This window comes from Theropithecus gelada, chromosome 13, assembly GCF_003255815.1.
Source record: "Theropithecus gelada isolate Dixy chromosome 13, Tgel_1.0, whole genome shotgun sequence".
Classification (NCBI taxonomy): domain Eukaryota; kingdom Metazoa; phylum Chordata; class Mammalia; order Primates; family Cercopithecidae; genus Theropithecus; species Theropithecus gelada.
In genome coordinates, this window is record NC_037681.1 from 14,559,279 (window position 1) to 14,575,586 (window position 16,308).

At 38.9% G+C, this 16,308-nt stretch overlaps 1 protein-coding gene across 3 annotated transcripts in view; it reads right to left on the reverse strand.

Annotated features, from left to right (window-relative positions):
- Nucleotides 1–16,308, reverse strand: part of IL1RL1 (interleukin 1 receptor like 1) — a 34,489-nt gene that overhangs the window by 5,766 nt on the left and 12,415 nt on the right. The window contains exons 1-9 of one of the 3 annotated variants that reach the window (XR_003115258.1): nt 9,030–9,117; nt 8,011–8,222; nt 7,288–7,498; nt 6,058–6,232; nt 5,502–5,664; nt 4,956–5,131; nt 4,020–4,091; nt 3,117–3,258; nt 176–3,024 (exon numbers count right to left, since the gene is read on the reverse strand). Coding sequence is in view for 2 of the 3 variants with exons in the window: in XM_025353794.1 (XP_025209579.1) it covers nt 2,879–3,024; nt 3,117–3,258; nt 4,020–4,091; nt 5,502–5,664; nt 6,058–6,232; nt 7,288–7,498; nt 8,011–8,071 (970 nt within the window). In the remaining variant the exon portion in view is untranslated. Of the gene's footprint in view, nt 1–175; nt 3,025–3,116; nt 3,259–4,019; nt 4,092–4,955; nt 5,132–5,501; nt 5,665–6,057; nt 6,233–7,287; nt 7,499–8,010; nt 8,223–9,029; nt 9,118–16,308 lie in introns of those variants that run through there. The other 2 variants (XM_025353794.1, XM_025353795.1) reach the window with 2 other exon arrangements.

Sequence of the window (16,308 nt, forward strand, 5' to 3'; positions counted from 1 at the left end):
TAAAATAAGTAGATGAGTCCTGGTACATAGGAAATAATGAATACATGTGTACTATTATTATTATGAGCATCAAATATGTATTTAGTAATAGTTAATAAAATGGGGGCACAGGCCTTTTAAGTTTTTGCTCTCTTAAATTTCAGAAATAAAAAAGAATTCATCATGACAACTCAACAGCAGTAGTAATAATTTGTGTTTAATTTATACAGGTGCTGAAACAGACTGTAACCATGTTGACTTAAAGAAAAACAGGTGACATACAAATAAGCTAGAAGGAGCAAAATCACTGAACACCTGTAACACGAAAACAATTCCAACACATCGGTAAGCAGGGACATTGATCAATGATAATGTAGCAAAGCAGGAAGACACAAGGGCAGCGTGGGCGGGCAGGCTGGATGGATGGCTGCAGGGTCCACTGGGCCCACCACCACCCCAAGCATGGCCGTCACATAGCACCTTGACGGGGTCCACAGCCTTCCTGAGGTGCCACATTTATCACTGGCAGACACCAGAGACCCACAGAACACTATGGCACTTACAGCCATCTGCATGAGTTATGATTCTGTTTATTTTATGAAAAACTTACAAATCGGGGGTTAAAGTCAAAATTAAAACAAGAAGAACCCCACATACCACTTCAGGCAGAGACCTGCCACGATTATACCATATTGGGGGCCTACTGTCCCCACACCCCAATCCTTTCTCCTCCTGTTGTGCCTCTCTGTGTGTATCTGGATGAATCTGGACCACACTGCACATATGGGTGGGAACTCAGGATTTAACACTTTCTTTGGCTATTTGACAAGTACGTTAAACAATTTCTACATGGTTGTACAGCCCCTGAGGAGTGATGAGTGTAAAAAAATATATTTTTCTCTCTCCTTCCTTTTATACGGGATACAGTGCTTCGTATAGCGAACAGGATGCCTTTGCCTGGATATGCGAAGAACAAGTGAGGAAACTGACGAGGGCTCAGGAGTGAAATGCTTGGAAAGCTATTTTCCAAGACAACATTGCATTGTCTTGGACACAACGGAGACACACCAAGTGAGTGGGGAGAAAGATCAGTCCACCTCTGTGGGGGAAGAACTTCATCTCTGATGTTTCGCATTATCTGGGCATGGTGATGATAAGAAGCACAATGACTTGTAGACAGCTTTATTACTGTTTTGAAAACTCTGTAGGCAACATATCCCCTTCTTGTGTGCACCCAGGAGGGATCACTCTGTCCACCCTGCTTTGGCTATTTGTGAAGCCACCAATTATTTATATATAAAAAAGAATGTTACATTTTAAAAGATTATATAGCATCTGAAATTAACCCAATAAAGACTCATCAGTTTCATGTTGTCCTTTTATTGTGTCAAATTATGATGATATCATTAAAATCCTGCTAGATTCAGAAAAAAGCTATAGGGAAGCAATAAACAATTTCACTTTCCAAATGATGGAGAAAGTTATTGAATTTACCAAGCATAAATATAAAAATAGTATTTTGTTGTATAATTAAGCCTTATAGCTAGAGAAGTAGAAATGTACACAAAAAACATTTGGTATCAATAACTTGGTTGTGTATTCGTTTATTCGGTCAAAAAATATTTAACTGAGCACTGGCTAGCTGCCAGGTATTGCACTAAGGACCCAAAGATGGTTGAGATGATGTCCCTCCCCTCATGGAGCTTGCAGTCATGTTGAGCAGACTGTCAAACAGATTTTGGCAAGGCAATGTGACCAGTGCTACGATACAAACAGGATGCTACAAGAGTACTTAGAAAGCATGTATACCGCAAACTGAGGGCCAAGAAAAGTTCCCCGGAATAGGTGGTACCTGAATTGTACGGTGAATAACGGAGGCAATAAAGAAATGGGCTGAGCTACCAGACTTCCCATGTGTTCCATGTACCTTAAATACTTTATAAAGTTTAACAGTCATAATGTGTGTGATATGGTTTGGGTCTGTGTTCCTGCCCAAATCTCATGCTGAATGGTAATCCCCAGTATTCAAGGTGGAGCCTGATGGGAGGTGATTGGACCATGGGGGTAAGCTCATCATGAATGGTTTAGCACCATCCCCTTGGTGCTGTCCTTGCAATAGTGAGTGACTTCTTATGAGATCTGGCTGTTTAAGTGCGTCACCTCTCTCTCTTTCGCGCCTGCTTTCACCGTTTGAAGTGCCTGCCTTTGTTTTGCCTTCTGTCATGAGTAAAGCTCCTGAGGTGTCCCCAGAAGCAGATGCCGCCATGCTTCCCGCACAGCCTGCAGAACCGTGAGCCAATTAAACCTCTTTTCATATAAATCACCCAGTCTCAGGCATTTCTTTATACCAGTGCAAGAATGGCCTAACAAGTGTCTTACTATAAAGTAGCACCTAGGATTTTCTCACTGAAATGGCAGTAGTTAGATACTTCCCCTTTTTGTTCACTTTACCACCCTAACTAACAAAATGAGTGTTCATTATGACCAGAAAAAGGTATAGAAGGAACCACGTTTACAACAGGTAACACAAGTTATAAAAGAGCACAAAAGAACACGTTCAGTTTACTGTTGTTGGTGCATTTTCTTTCACATACAGTGAGACAGAGGGAGTTCATAAAGTTAGAAAACAAGGATGACCAAAGAAGCAGCTGAGTGTTGTAGAGAAACCAACCATAGGAGGCAGTGGGGAAGGAGGAGGAACTTAAGCAGCAGAGAAGCTCCCAGCAAACGGGAACAGTCTACAAAGACCAGATAGCAAACAGCATCCCAAAGAAGAGAAGTACATTTTATGGCACAAGCCATTCCCATTGTCTTGATGGATCTCTCGGAACCACACTCCATTCCGCTTACCCTTGCTACAGAAAGTTCAGGTGACCAAAGTCTCAGAAACACTCCTTACTTGGATTTTTCCTGCTTAGTCTTATGGTGTGCCTTCTCAAGCCATGCAAATTCAGGGCCAGACAGTCGTACCGCAGCAATAAATCCTCTTCCTTTACATCAGCTATTCTTAAAACCATGTTTACACAAGCCAGCCCATCGCTGAAACTAAGAAAGCAACCTGTTACTTGTAATGCCTACTTTGCACGTGCAAACGATGTGCAAGGGGAAGAGGATGGTTCTCTTCCATATAAAAATACCTTTGATTTTGCCCTTCCTCTTGTTGAATTCTTGGTTCACCGAAGTGTGTAATTTTGTTTCCATTAAGCTGCCACTGGACGGCAGCCAAGAACTGAGCGCCTTTTCCAAAACAAGCAGAGCAAGTTAGGTTTGTGTTTTCTCCTAGAGGGGAGTAAGGACATTCACCAATAAAATTAACTTCTGCGACTAGCATTTTATCCCATTTAATGTAAAAAAAAAAAAAAAAAAAAACAAAAACAAACAAAAAAAAAACTTACTGAACACTTAGTATGCACCCCGCCAGGACCTCCCTCCCTCATCTCTAGCACCTTCCTCTTTCTATGTCCTCTCTTACCTCCTCCCTGCTCCCATTACTTTCATTCACCCAGCTGGGTTTCCCATTCACCCACCTGCATGGGAAACTAACAAGGCCAATGATTCTGGCTTCACCAACCCCACTTTATAAAGGATTTCTAGTAAAAGGATTGCCCTTTACTAGAAATTAGAAGAGTTTCTTTCCAACTGCTCCCTTCCACGTCTTTCTACAGTACTCTCTTCATCTCTCCATAAGCTACCTTTGAATATAAATGTGTTTTACCAGACCTGGCTACCATTGCCCAGAATGGACACTCTGCAGGTTTCCATCCCAAGCTCTGGGATAGAGATGAAGATGAAATTAGATGCATACATGAAAGCACCATGAATTACAACATGCGATAAACAAATGTAAACACTGCAATTGCTGTGTCCTGGTTCCCAATATTAGCAAATGCTTGGGGCAGGTGCTTCCAGGGATGTCACTTCACTTACCCCTCAAGGTTCCCTATGCTAACTGCCTGACCCCTGCTAAGGGAATTCAGAACAGGGGTCATATGGAAGGATTTTCCAGGCAATATTTACAGCATTCTGATACATTTTCTTACCAATTTCCACTTCCTTTGTTTCATTGTGTGCAGGGGCTCTGATTACAGGAAACAGAGAGAAGCCTTGCTCATCTTAAAGACAAAAAGAAATATAAATATTAGGGGAGCATTGAATGCTACTCAATATAAGTTTGTATCTTCATGTTTCTATTCTATTTCATAGCAATGTTTTTCAAATTCTTCTGACAATAACCCATAATGACACACACACACACACACACACACACACACACACACACACACACGAGACACAGAAAAGCATTTAAATAAAGCTTTCTTTTATTACCTATGATGCTTTGTAATATCTGTATTCTCTTTGACATCACTAAAACAAATGCACGTCCAACCCATAAAACTAATTACATGACCTAGTAATTGTTAGAAAACTATACTTCTACAGAATAAGACTACAGGGAAGATTTCAAAAGACCTCTGAAAACAATAAATGGATGAGTCCACAGATTTGCTCGCAGTTCTCCACTAGGGTGGCCCATCCTCAGGGAACTCTTCCCCGTGTGGAATTCTGACTCCTGGGACACCAGGGCTGAAAGACTGGCAGTGCTTGTGGAGCGCTGCTGCAATCCTCCGTCCCTTCATGCTCATTTATTTAAGGGCAGTGTGATTAAGGACCACTGTAAGGGTTGATATTAAACAGAAAGAGACGCTAATAGGAATGTGGTCTGGTGATGCTTATTTTGCAGCGGTGCAGTGAAGTATTGGAAAACTCCAAAAAATTGTCTCCAATATTGCTTTGCCCTAAAAAAACTGTCATACGTTAAGGGGCTATTTCATCAACGTGTATAGATCAACTTGTGCTAAGGAGACCCCAGTTATTTACAGATTGATAAGCCATGATCGTGAAGTCTTTCCCTTAAATAGGCTTTTATAAAATTTAAGACAACTTAGAAAACACATTTTTAGAATGAAGTGAACTACTCAAGGCCACTGATGATATTGAAAGTATTTTGCAAACATGGATTAAAATCCACGCAATAACATTTATGTACACCATAGTATCGCATCATAAAGCCTCTCATTAAACTTTGAATCCAGTGAGTATTACTAAAGAGTAAATTCTTCTCTTTTTAATTTGCAGAAACTCTGAAATCAAACTAGGAAAAAAAAAAAAAGTTGGTTTTGCTCTCCAAAATTTGAATGGCAAATTTTGTATTGCCATTCAAAAAAAGTAAGTTAAGTTAGAATTCAGACTGCTTTATCTTTGAAAAATTAAGTAACAAAAAAAGAATCAAGAATAGATGTGGCTTTGAATTAGTAATGTAATTCCCCCTGAAATTTCTTAAATCTTGATAGTGCGTTCAGAAAATCTATTTGCGTCATAGTTCAGAATGTATAAGATAAGATGGAGCAGGAGGAAGTAGAGGGAGGAGGGTGAAGCGCAAGAAACCCAACCAGAAGGGCACAACTGTTCCCACTTTGACTTCTTTCCAGTAGTATTCTACCTCATTAATGTTGGTAGCTCACCCTTGACCGTGAAGGACCTGGTCGCCGTCACACTATAATTGGCTCCATTTTCATTGTGTATAAATTTACAGGTATAATCACCTGCATCATCAGTCATCACATTATCAATGACCAAAAATGACTTGTGCGCCTTGTACCTTGATCCTTGAAGAGCCTGACAATTCTGAAATGAGAAATTTCATTTCCTTTTCAGTAATTCTTCACTTTTGTTTATTCATTTATTGACAGAATCTGTGTTGCCCAGGCTGGAGTGAGTGGTGCAATCTGGGCTCACTGTAACCTGTGCCCTCTGGGTTCAAGTGATTTTCGTACCTCAGCCTCCCAAGCAGCTGGGATTACAGGTGTGTGCCACCATGCCCAGCTAATTTTTATATTTTTAGTAGAGATAGAGTTTCTTCATGTTGGCCAGGCTGGTCTCGAACTCCTGGCCTCAAGTGATCTGCCTGCCTTGGCCTCCCCAAGTGCTGGGATTGGAGGCGTGAGCCACTGTGCCTGGCCACTTGTGTCTATTTTAATTGTGTAATTTTCATCTATTTCCTTCCAAATTTCCTCTTACCTTAAACCACTCAAGAGGTGCTGTCCAATTGTAGAGGTCAATTGTAGGACAGTCAATTTTGGAATTTTTTTCTGATCCAGATACGGTTGAATACATCAAATAATCTGGAACGTTGCAATCTGGTTGTTTTTTATATATGGTGACATTCGCATATCCAGTCCTATTGAATGTGGGACTATTAAAATAAATCCGAAAATTAAGAGTCACTTAGCATTGTGAAATAACTTAACCTAAATTTAGCCTTTACTTAATATTGCTTTTCTTCTTAAAAACCATCAATATACATAATGGGTATTTTCTTATTTAAAAATAAACATGAAAATCTAGAGTTTAAATACTTTTTTGTTACATTTGAGCTAAAAACATAGCCCCCATAGTAGCCCTAACAATGACTTCTTTGCCATTTATTCATATACTACATCTGCTGTAACGCCGTAATCCCAGTGTAATAAAGATAACCACTATTTATTGAGAGTTTATTGTGTACCAGTAACAATGTTGAGCGCTTTTCCCCATTACCTTAGTTTATTTTCACAGTAATGCTTTGAGATGAATTCTATTATTACATTATATGCATTTTACAGAGAAGGAAACTAAAGGGCGGAGAAGTAACTTGCTGACATCGCACAGTTAACTAGTGGCAGAGCATGAATTTGACAGTTGTCTGGCCTCAGACCTAGGCCCTTAACTAATACATCCTGCCTTTTGATGTCGTTCATTTGACATTTTGTGTGTGCCAAATACAATCACAAAATGGAAACATTTAACAATTTGTGAACAAGAGTAATTTTTAGGCACACAATCTCATCAGCCTTCTGTGGCTTAACTTGGAGGTTCAAAGCATTGGTCATTGCCCCTTTTCACCTACTAGAGGCCCCCTGAGATGGAAAACATCCAGATTACTATTTTCTGCTCTAGTTTGTTCTTAATTCCAGCCAAATGTAAGCAATTGCTCTCAGTTATCTTGGTCACTAGGAAAGCTAGGTTTTTCTCTAAGTCAGCTACAAATTAATCCCTGCAACTGTAAATCCAAATAGCTCAAAATGAGCTAGACCTCAATCTGATAGTATTCCTAGAAGTTTATCCAAATCACTTTTATTCAAATCACTTTATAAATTTAACTGTTCCAGAAAAGACTAGGGAAGGAATGAAAGCAAGGGCACCTCAGGCAATCAACCATTCAAGAAAGGGGAGCAGGGTGAAAGAAGATGGGAGCTCTCCGCATAATACCTTCTGACAATGCAGGTATAAATACCGGAATCAGCAACTTCAGCTGGTAGAAACTTAAGAAGTTGGCCTGAGGCAAACACACGATTTCTTTCCTGGGTGGGAATACTTTTGTTTGTTTGTGAGTAATACCAATCCACGATGTAACTAGGTTTTCCTTGTCTAGGACATCTCACAATTAAAGCCTCATTTTCCAGGCCCCACGATTGTTTACCTGCAAATAAAAGATATAAAGACGATCCTGAAATGATCAAATGAGAAGATCGTAATTCCTAGCCTCTCAATATTTGCTTCCAGGATTAAATTTAGAAGCCAGTCATATACTGTGATACTTTGGGAAAGAATAAGTAACTGATTAAGATCTCTTATGAAATGCTAATGAGTTAATTTGGAGCGAAACCCCTCACAGTTCTCCGGTGGAAAAGCAGTCACACCTATCTAAACAAACTTTGTGTCAGTCAATAAACATCTGCAACACTTCCCATGTGCAGGCACCATGTTACATTCTGCTGCATTTGAATATGTGAAGCCAAACTGATGATACATTCATTACAAAGAATTTCTTCCGAGAGATTTGTAATGAATAATGATCATACAAAAACAATATATTTTTCAGTTTACAATTCAACTGGAACAATTGGAAGCACGCTGCTTAAAACAAGGTGAATGTTCTTGAAATTATTTAATTTATAAAAATGTAAATTATAGTTAAAAGGCAATACTTACTAAACTTCGCTGCTGTGGAATACACGAGAATTGTGAGAATTGCTAACATCCAAAGCCCCATTCTCTGTTTATCAATCAAGAGCAAGTGTTGGTAACTGGCTGTTGAGATTACTCCAGATGAGTCACTGGCATACGACAGTGAAGGTCACCACAGGTGAGGCAGTTGATGACGCTCTCCAAGGCTGAGTTGGGAAGAGTAGCCTATATCTTAACTGAAAAATAAATTAGACAAAACCATAAACAGAATTTTTATCAGCCATGATTTTTACTTTCTCAGCACTACCCAGGAGAATGAATCGATCAACACATATTTCATTAAGTGCAAAGAGATACAACAGCAGGTTTCAGATATGCAGTATTGCACTTATTCCTATAGAAGTTTCAGGTCATATAGCTCTCACAATAATCATGCTATTTCACAATTATCATGCTACTTCACAGTTATATTTTACCAGTCTCATGAGAATGTCCCGAAATAAACTTAATTAAGAAGGAAAGAATATGAAACAAAACAAAAAAACATAAAATTTTTGAAACAAAACAAAACAAAACAAAAAAACATAAAATTCAGTAGATTTAGAAAATACATTGTATCTTGTGAAACCACAGACATCCACACAGGCTGGTGGCAGCATGCTCACAAAAATAACTCACAAACAGACACGTGTGCAAGTAGTCATCACAAAGCAACTTAGGAGTAGCAAAGTCAGAACTAGATTAAAGCATTAGCCAAGCAATTGTCCTATGCTCAACCCCAAACCCTCAAACTTTTGTTCCTGACTCAGCTTGTTCCCAGGAGTCACCAAAGGCTTTCTAAGAATAGTTGAAGGTCTGTGAATAATAATAAATACATTTATTTTTTCTTTCAGAAAAATAATCATTTACTTTCTTACTTCTTTTCTTAAAATATAAGGGGAGGAATAGAAGCAACATAGAAATTTACAAACATAAAGATAAACACAATCATGAATGATGAAGACATTTTTATTACAAATTTTAGATAACTAATTGATGCTTACCCAAACTGAAAGACAGAGGGGATGAACTTGGAGTCAGTGACGGAGCTAAGAATAGTTTCCAGTCTATGTAGCTCCCTCCTCCTAGACTACTCACTCTCTTCTATTTTAAAGCAGAGACACTCCACCCATCCTGAAATTTGATTTGTGGTCAAATCTATGACTTGTTCAAAAATGCTGATGCATCATGTCCTAAGAATTCTTGATGTTGACAAATAAATATTTAAACATAAAAACAACACTGAGTAATCCCTTGACAGGAAATAATTGAATGATTTCCTCCTATTTTAGCATCAGTTTCTCAGGCTGAATAATAAATAATGCTTATTGCCTGTGCCCCGATATTAGGACACTTTCAGTTCTAAACGGTCTTGACACTGGGGGCCTGGAGGCTGCCTTTCCAGATATTCCTTGACACCTCATTTAGCAGACACCACTCAGGAAAGCTCCGTCAGCCTTGGCAGCATTGGTGCCAGGAGTTTCGAAAGCAAAGGTTGGGGAGAGGCAATGCAAAGTAAGCAGCACTTTCTGGAACTTAGAAATTCTCTGTCTAGGGTCCAGAATGTGACGCCATCCCATCCCAAAACAGATTTCAGTTCCTTGGATTTAAGTCCCAGTAGGGCTCTCTGCCTGGATGAAGAAAAACAAAAAAAAAGGAAGTTTTTCTAGAGTGCAGAGAAAGAGAAGGAAGCTGTGACTAAGAAGCTTCCCTCAAGTGGAATGACAAAGGAAACCATAACCCTCAACTCTTGGGCTCCAGGTAAAACAAACTTCAAAAGCAAAATTTGATTTTAGCTATGCATAGTTGCGATGACTCTAACATGAGTAAACTCAACCTACGTTTATGAGTCATCACATCTCAGAAGGATTCAGGAACTAATTCCAGACCAATATAATAATATAATGATAATAACTAACCTTTCTTTAGAATGTCCTCTATGCCAGACACAGTCTAAGTGATTTACATGTATTAATTCCTTCATTCTCACACTCACCCAATGAAGCAGGCGCTATTATGATGATGCCCATTTTACAGACAAGGACACTGAGGCACAGAAAGATTAAGCAACTTGCCCACGTCGCTTCACATTAAGAGTTGAAGTCAGAATTTGAACCCAAGAAGGCTGGCTCTGAAGACTAGACTAATCACAGAATCCAACTGCCGCTGCTTGTGGAAGGTTAAGAAAGGAGGAGCTGCAAAAGGGAGAGTTCTCAGTACATTTTTTGAGCCAGTGTCTTTGCTCCCCACGGGGGCTGGGACCACTCTTGAATCTCTTATCTGTCAGGGGTTTAGTCAGCCTTTTGGCATGTGGAGTGGCTCTGAGAGGAAGAGATACAGAGTCCTTTGACCGCTGGGAGAGGAGATTAACCATGAGATGTTCACCGTAAATTAGAGGAATTAGGTCTGCACATTGTTATTCTTGACCTACTTGTGGAAGTCCATTACATCAGGATCTTATTGCAACTGGGGCATGAGATCACAGCCAGGAGCCAGCGAGTCTGCAACGGTGCCTGTGATTGCCCAAGTGCTGCGTAGGGTTTGTTCAATAAAATAACACAAACTAGGAATTGTTTCACATTTGATATCCCAAAACATCTTTTTAAAACATGTATTAAATTTGAGCATTCATTCTTAAACTAGGCCACGTGAGCACTGGTTTCTCAGTTTAGAAAATAAAGCTTCCATCAATTTTAACATCATGATGAAATTCTGCAGGAGTATTTATTAAAGTTGAACTATTCCTGTAAAACAATTCAGTTGTTCATTTGACAATTCAGACTTTTCGTTCAAAGTGCAATACTGTGTGGTACTTATCATCAACATCACTCAAATTTTATAGATAAAAATAAAAACCCAAGGATAAGACTGGTTAAGTAATTTGACTAAGTTCACCCAGTTGCGGCTGGGGTTGAAACAAGACTTGCTGAACTTCAAAGCCAAGGTTTTCTTTACCCCTAATGTCAACTAAAAAAGAGAACATTCTCTATGCCAGAGATTAGAGTGGTAAAGCTTTTCTTTTTATAATTGGGACTGGGTTATTAAAATAAGCTAGTCTATACTTTCTTCTTTGAAAAGAACTAAATCATTTTGGCTTCTCACTATTCAGGCACCACCCAACATAACAGAGAGTAGTTTATACCAACTTCAGACAAACTGGAAAAAGGCAAGCTCTTCTAATAAACGAATAAAGCAAGGCATTTTAAGCACTCATACATTTCTGCCAACTTAATCAGAAACAGTATCTGCTTGTTTCTCTGGCAAATATCCACTTTTTAAAGACTTCTCATAACTACTATCCCTTTTCAGATTAATTTCATAGAATCTAACCTCATTGAACTAGATTTTTCTTAATTTTGTTAAAGTTTTGAAATCTTATATGTGTCTGTTTATAATCTACTTCACTGACATATCCACTAAAAACAAAAACAAAAAACAAAAGAACAAACAAAACTTTATGTTTTGAGGGCAACAACTAGCTGCTGGCTTATGGAATGTGACACTCAAATACTTCCAAACTTAGAAGGCATCTTTCAAGACTTCTTCATTTGACTTAGCAGATATCACACTGAAATGTAACATGCAAATGTCCTAACACATTCCAGAGCTGCCCATGTGTGGCCTGCTCTTACTGTAAACCGGTGTCAAAAGACAGAGAACTTGGTTACATTAATCTTGTATGAATTTCAGTGAGTCAGGCTCTCATTGAGTGACTCTCACTATAAGCCAGAAATGGATTTTTCCCCTTCATTTCATTAGAGGACAGCTGGGTACCATTTTTATTCTGTTTTTCTTTTAATTATTTTTTTCTTGATGAAAATGTTTGCAGGACCCGCAGCGGATGGGGCAGAACCAGCATGGCCCTAAACGGCCTGGCCTGGGCCTCTGGAGAATGTGCTGGACCCCCAAGCTTTATTAGCTGCGGTGCCTTGAGTAAAGTGCTTGCCTCTGGGATCCTTCTTGCCCACACTCTAAACTCGAGGCCCACTAAAGCCTCCACTCCTTCCCTCCAAACTCCTTCCTGCTTCACCCAATCCTCCCCTCCAAAAACCAGAAGACCCGTCTGAATGGCTATTATTAAAAACTCGAAAAACAGCAGATGTTCGGATGGATGTGGAGAAAAGGGAATGCTTATACATTGTTGCTGAGAATGTCAGTTAGTTCAATCTCTATGGAAAACTATATGAAGGTTTCTCAATGAACCAAAAATAAAACTACCATTCACCCCAGAAATCTCACTACTTTTCTAAGGAAAAGAAATCATTATATAAAAAAGACACCTCTCCACCACTACTAGTATATTCACTGCAGCACTGTTCACAATAGGAAAGTCATGGAACCAACTTAAGTGTCCATCAATGGTTGACTAAAGAAAATGTGGTACCTATGCACCAAGGATTACTGTGCAGCCATAAAAAGAATGAGATTATGTCCTTTGCCACATGGATGGAGCTGGAGACCATTATCTTAAGTGAACCAGTTAAGAAACAGAAAACCAAACACCACATGTTCTTACTCATATATGGGAGCTAAACCATGGGTACACATGGACATAAGGTGGAAATAAGAGACACTGAGGACTCCAAAAGTAGGGAGGGTAGGGAGTGATGAATGAAAAATTACCTCCTGGGTACAATATTCACTAATTGGGTAAGACCAATCCCCAATAGTATGCAATATACCTTTGTAACAAACAAGTACATATACCCTAGAATCTAAAATTTTAAAAAACAAACAAACAACAAAAAGAAAAAACCAGAAGAAACCAGCATATATTCAAGGAACAAGTGGAATTTACAAAAGCTTCATGTCTCCAGAACAGAACTTCTGATCTCCTCCAGCCTCCTTGCCTCCCTTGCCCCAAAGAAAAGTCAGTGTCTCCCATTGCCTTCTAATCGCAATGATGATAACTCCATGCTGAATGTTGGCTCAGACCAAGACTCCATTTATTATTGACTCTTCTCTTCCTCACATATTGGAAATGCAATCCATCAGGACAACTTATGGTTTCATCTTCAAAGCACATCCTACCTGCAATTACATCTCTCCATTCTCATGGCCACCATCCTTGTCCAATCCACCATGGTCTCTCACTTGGATTTTAATAACTGCTTCTAAATTGCTGTCCCTGCTTCCAGTTGTACCCTCTTAAGTCTATTCCTAAAACAGATACTCTGGAGATTCTGTTAGAACCTAGGTCAAATCAAGGAGGCCTCCAAATTCTTCCACCTCACCCAGAGGAAAAGCCAACGTCTTTACAGAAGTAGGGAGGTCCCACACGATGGAACACCACCAATCACCTCTCTGACCCCTCCCCTCCAACCCCATATCCTCGTTGCTGTTCCTTGAAGGCACTAGGCACACATTGCTCCTTCTGCCTGGACAGCTTCTTCCCATTACCCACCTCCTCCAAGAGCTAACTTACCTCCTCCAAGTGGGCACTCAGACTGTACATTCTCAATGAGACTTAGCCTGACTACTCAATTTTCTGTTCTTTTTTTTGCTTCTGATTTTTAAAAATTGTGCTGAAATTAACATAACATAAAATTAACTATTTTAAAGTGCACAATTTAGTGAAATTTGGTACATTCACAGTGTGGTACAACCACTGACTTTATCTAGTTTCAAAACATTTTCACCATCCCCGAGTACAACCCCACACCCATTAACATGAAGTCCCCATTCTCCCTCTTCTACCACAAACCCATAGCCACCACCAATCTACTTTCTGACTCTATGGATTTATCTATTCTGAATATTTCCTATAAATGGAATCACTCAATAAGTGCCCTTTGTGACTGCCTTATTTCACTTAAAATAACCTTTCCAAGGTTTGTTCATATTGTAGCATGGGTCTGTACTTTATTGCTTCTAATGATTGAATTATATTCCACTGCATGTACCTACCACACTTTGTTTATCCATTCATCCGTTGACGGGCATCTGGGTTGCTTCTAGCTATTGACTATTTTGAATAATGCTGCTATTAGTGTCCAAGTATTTTTTTGAGTTCCTGACCAATCAATTTTTAATTACAATGTCTTCTCTCCCATTCCCCATCTCCTTAATGTCTAACATTCTAATTATGCATCATGTTTATTATTTTCTGTTTTATCCATTGGAATATGACCTCCAGAAGGCAAGATTATTTTTGTGAGTTTTGTCTATTGATGTAGCTCACGTGCCTGGAAGAGCACGAAGTAGGTGCTCAGAAATGTTTATTTATTATTATTATTTCTGAGGCAAGGTCTCACTCTGTCGCCCAGGCTGGAATGCAGTGGTGCGATCATGGCTTACTGCAGCCTCCATCTCCCAGGCTCAGGTGATCCTCCCACCTCAGCCTCCAGAGTAGCTGGGACTACATGCACGCATCACCATGCCCAGCTAATTTTTGTATTTTTCATAGAGACAGGGTTTCACCATATTGCCCAGGTTGGTCTCAAACATCTGGGCTCAAGAGATCCACCCACTCTGACCTCCCAAAGTGTTGGGATTACAGGCCTGAGTCACCATGCCCAATCGCAGAAATATTTATTGAATGAACCAGTGCAGATGACCAGGGGATGTAATTTGGGATCCAAAAAATAAAGCTTTTATATATGGATCTGAACAAGAGCAGTCTAAATTTTACCATGCTCTTACATCTCTACCCTGAATATCCGTCTTATTCCTTTTATCTCATCGGAAGATGAGACCTGAGTCACCCTTGGGAGGTCCCATGGGAACTCCTGGGCCAAGGAGAGATGGAGCATAGAGAGCCAGAAGAAGCTCTGTGGACTGCAGACACACAGGAAAAAGAAATGGGCTGTGGCCATGTGAAAAACAGCCAACAGTCTTAACAGTTTGCACATATGAAATGACTAAATCATCATTAAGATCCCTTCAAGACTAATATTTTAGACCACTGTGTAATTTCAAATTAATTCCACAGACCTTACTGCTGTGGTCTGCATTTGTCACCCTTTATTTAGTTCATGTGCATCTTCTTTTGTCCTGAGGTCAGGGTAACCTTATTCTCCAGCAGCAGAATCAGCTTCTAAAGCTTCTATGGAAATCTAAAATATGCATGGAAAAATTAAAGTACTGGAAATACCCAAGACATGGTTAAAGAATAAGAACAAAGTCAGATAACTTACACAACCTGACCTTAAGACTTAATATAAAAGCTACCATAGGGAAAACAGTGTGGTATGGGCATAAGGGCAGACATATTGATTAAAGAAGAGAGAGTCCAGAAGTAGACTCAAAAATATACAGTAAATTAATGTTTGATTAAAATGCCAACATAAGTTTATGGTGAAAAACACTGCCTTCAACACATAATGATGGAAAAATTGACTGTCTATATGAAAAAGCTCTACCTTACATTATACACAAAAATAAAATAAAAATGGATTGTATTACATAATAGAAAATCTTAAACCTGAAGTAGGAACATATTTTTTAAATGGATACAAAAATCACTAATTATGAAAGAAAAATAAATCATAGCTTGGACTTTATTAAAATTAGAAACTTTTCTTCTTCAAAGACATCATTAGAACTTGAATAGACTAAGCCACAGACTCAGACAAAATACTCATAATTTGCACATCAGATAAAAGACTTGTACCTATACTTCATAAATAACTCTTACAAATTCATATGAAAAAGATAAAATAACCCAATTTTTAAAATAAGGAAAAGACTTGAACTGATATTTCACAAAAGAAAATATATCAATGTTCAATAAGCACAGGACCAAGTGCTCAAAGTTACTAGTTATTAGATAAATGTAAACAATTAAAATCACAATGAGATTCTATTTCATAGCTAATAAAAATGTCTGACAATATCAAATTTTGGCAAGGATGTGGCACACCTAGAACTCTCATGCATCACTGATAGGAGTGTAAAATGACACAATGGACATAGTTTGGCAGTTTCTGATTATATGCCTGCATTACGCTCCAGAAATTCTCCTCCTGGGGATTTACCTAAGAGAAGTAAAAACTTATGCACACAAAAAGACTTGTACACAAATGTTCATACCAGTTCGATTCATATAGCCAAATACTGGAAATAATGCCAATGACCATCAGCACATATATGGCTAAACTATTCTATATTCATACAATGGAACACTACTCAGCAAAAAACAAACAAACAACAACAAAAAAAACACTGATTCACAAAATATAAATGAATCTTAGAAACATACTGAATGAAAGAACCCAGTTTTAAAAGAATGCATGCTATATGGTCCCATTTATATAATGTTCCCAAACTGCAAGGCCAGTGAGT